General features: G+C 41.1%; 1 protein-coding gene across 1 annotated transcript in view; it reads left to right on the top strand.

Annotated features, from left to right (window-relative positions):
* Positions 1-310: 310 nt before the first annotated feature.
* LOC144961722 (retinal-specific phospholipid-transporting ATPase ABCA4-like) overlaps positions 311-2516 on the top strand; it is a gene marked incomplete at its 5' end in the record, with an annotated part of 6835 nt that continues 4629 nt past the window's right edge. Inside the window, one exon of the mRNA XM_078894818.1 lies at positions 311-427. Within this exon, the coding sequence (XP_078750944.1) occupies positions 311-427 (117 nt within the window). The remainder of the gene's footprint in view (positions 428-2516) is intronic.

Genomic DNA, 2516 nt, shown 5'->3' with positions numbered 1-2516 from the left:
ATTTGTGACCCTTCGCTTCAAAAACGGTATTAAGTCGGGATGGTTAGATGTTGAAAATTAAATTTATAGCCAGAAATTTCAGACTTGTGTTGAGTTTGTATGTTTTATTGAAGAGAATGGACACCATATTATAGGGTGCGAAGGCCAACAATTTATATTTTTGACCAGTTCAACATTTAATTCGGCTTTTAAGCATATGGTTCGTTCCGACATAAAACCGTTTTGAGACGATGGGTCACATTTAAAGTTTTGATAGTTATTCCATGGGTTTTTCTACAATGTTGTCTCCATTGTCTTGGACACTGTGCAGGCCAACAAGACATTCGAGACGATAGCTGAAGTCCAGCGTATCTCCAGTATCTGGGCCAATCAAGCCCCCAATTTGATGAGTATGACAGTCCCTGTGGATGAGACAGAAGGTCTCAGGGTAAGTGTTCACTGAGATGACATTCAAAAACTACCTTATACAATACATCCCCCCCCCCTCCCCACTTGTTTCTTTCTCACATATAAACACAAACACGTACACGCACACACAGACACACACTTTTTCCCTCCTGTCCTCTTTAAAGCACAAGCGTCCGTCCCTCCCCCCTCTATCTTTCTCGCTCTCTCATTCTCTTTCTTTATATTTCCCTGTCTGTCCACCCAGCTTTACGTTGTTTCAAACTGTGTTGAAAATATGAGCTGTTTTTTAACTTTTGACATTTTGAAATCGTATTTCTTCTTTTAAATAGATCAAAATTGTAATATTAATAATTCTTATTTCATTGATTGTTTAATTAAATGTCAAAAATCCGTCAACAAGTGAACAATTTCATAACGTTGCAGGCATTTATTGGTAACAACAAGATATGAAGTGATTAGAAAAGTGCCAGAAGACAATAGAGAATAAAAAATTTTTTCGCGGCGGTGGTGGGGTTTGAACCTGCGACCTTATTGGTACGACAACTCCGCCTGGCAGGTGAGAGCGTGGCTCTACCGTGTGAGCTATCCACGAACACAAAAATATTCGTTTCAAACCCAAAGTCATTTCTAGATCCCTCTCTCACCCACTTCTTGAGATCGCCGATTCGTTCGCCACCATCGCGAAGTAATTTTGACCAGCAGTTAAGCTTAATAGCCAATATTCTCATCACAAACATATAACATAGAAACGATTGAGACATTGAGTATGCTCCGGTGTATGGGGTGAATTTTTAATTCAGAAAAGTGAGTGGAGCAGGCACTTATGTTGGTAACAACAAGATATGAAGTGAGTAGAAAAGTGCCAGAAGACAATAGAGAATAAAAAATTTTTTCGCGGCGGTGGTGGGGTTTGAACCTGCGACCTTATTGGTACGACAACTCCGCCTGGCAGGTGAGAGCGTGGCTCTACCGTGTGAGCTATCCACGAACACAAAAATATTCGTTTCAAACCCAAAGTCATTTCTAGATCCCTCTCTCACCCACTTCTTGAGATCGCCGATTCGTTCGCCACCATCGTGAAGTAATTTTGACCAGCAGTTAAGCTTAATAGCCAATATTCTCATCACAAACATATAACATAGAAACGATTGAGACATTGAGTATGCTCCGTGTATGGGGTGAATTTTTAATTCAGAATAGTGAGTGGAGCAGGCACTTATGTTGGTAACAACAAGATATGAAGTGAGTAGAAAAGTGCCAGAAGACAATAGAGAATAAAAAAATTTTTTCGCGGCGGTGGTGGGGTTTGAACCTGCGACCTTATTGGTACGACAACTCCGCCTGGCAGGTGAGAGCGTGGCTCTACCGTGTGAGCTATCCACGAACACAAAAATATTCGTTTCAAACCCAAAGTCATTTCTAGATCCCTCTCTCACCCACTTCTTGAGATCGCCGATTCGTTCGCCACCATCGCGAAGTAATTTTGACCAGCAGTTAAGCTTAATAGCCAATATTCTCATCACAAACATATAACATAGAAACGATTGAGACATTGAGTATGCTCCGGTGTATGGGGTGAATTTTTAATTCAGAAAAGTGAGTGGAACAGGCACTTATGTTGGTAACAACAAGATATGAAGTGAGTAGAAAAGTGCCAGAAGACAATAGAGAATAAAAAATTTTTCGCGGCGGTGGTGGGGTTTGAACCTGCGACCTTATTGGTACGACAACTCCGCCTGGCAGGTGAGAGCGTGGCTCTACCGTGTGAGCTATCCAAAAAATTTTTATTCTCTATTGTCTTCTGGCACTTTTCTACTCACTTCATATCTTGTTGTTACCAACATAAGTGCCTGCTCCACTCACTTTTCTGAATTAAAAATTCACCCCATACACCGGAGCATACTCAATGTCTCAACCGTTTCTATGTTATATGTTTGTGATGAGAATATTGGCTATTAAGCTTAACTGCTGGTCAAAATTACTTCGCGATTGTGACGAACGAATCGGCGATCTCAAGAAGTGGGTGAGAGAGGGATCTAGAAATGACTTTGGGTTTGAAACGAATATTTTTGTGTTCGTGGATAGCTCACACGGTAGAGCCACGCTCT

The sequence above is a fragment of the Berghia stephanieae genome, unplaced genomic scaffold (assembly GCF_034508935.2).
Source record: "Berghia stephanieae isolate SIO BIC M18660-M18661 unplaced genomic scaffold, UCSD_Bste_1.3 scaffold3745, whole genome shotgun sequence".
Classification (NCBI taxonomy): domain Eukaryota; kingdom Metazoa; phylum Mollusca; class Gastropoda; order Nudibranchia; family Aeolidiidae; genus Berghia; species Berghia stephanieae.
Note: the sequence above shows the minus strand (reverse complement) of the source record. Positions and strands in the feature narration are given on the sequence as shown.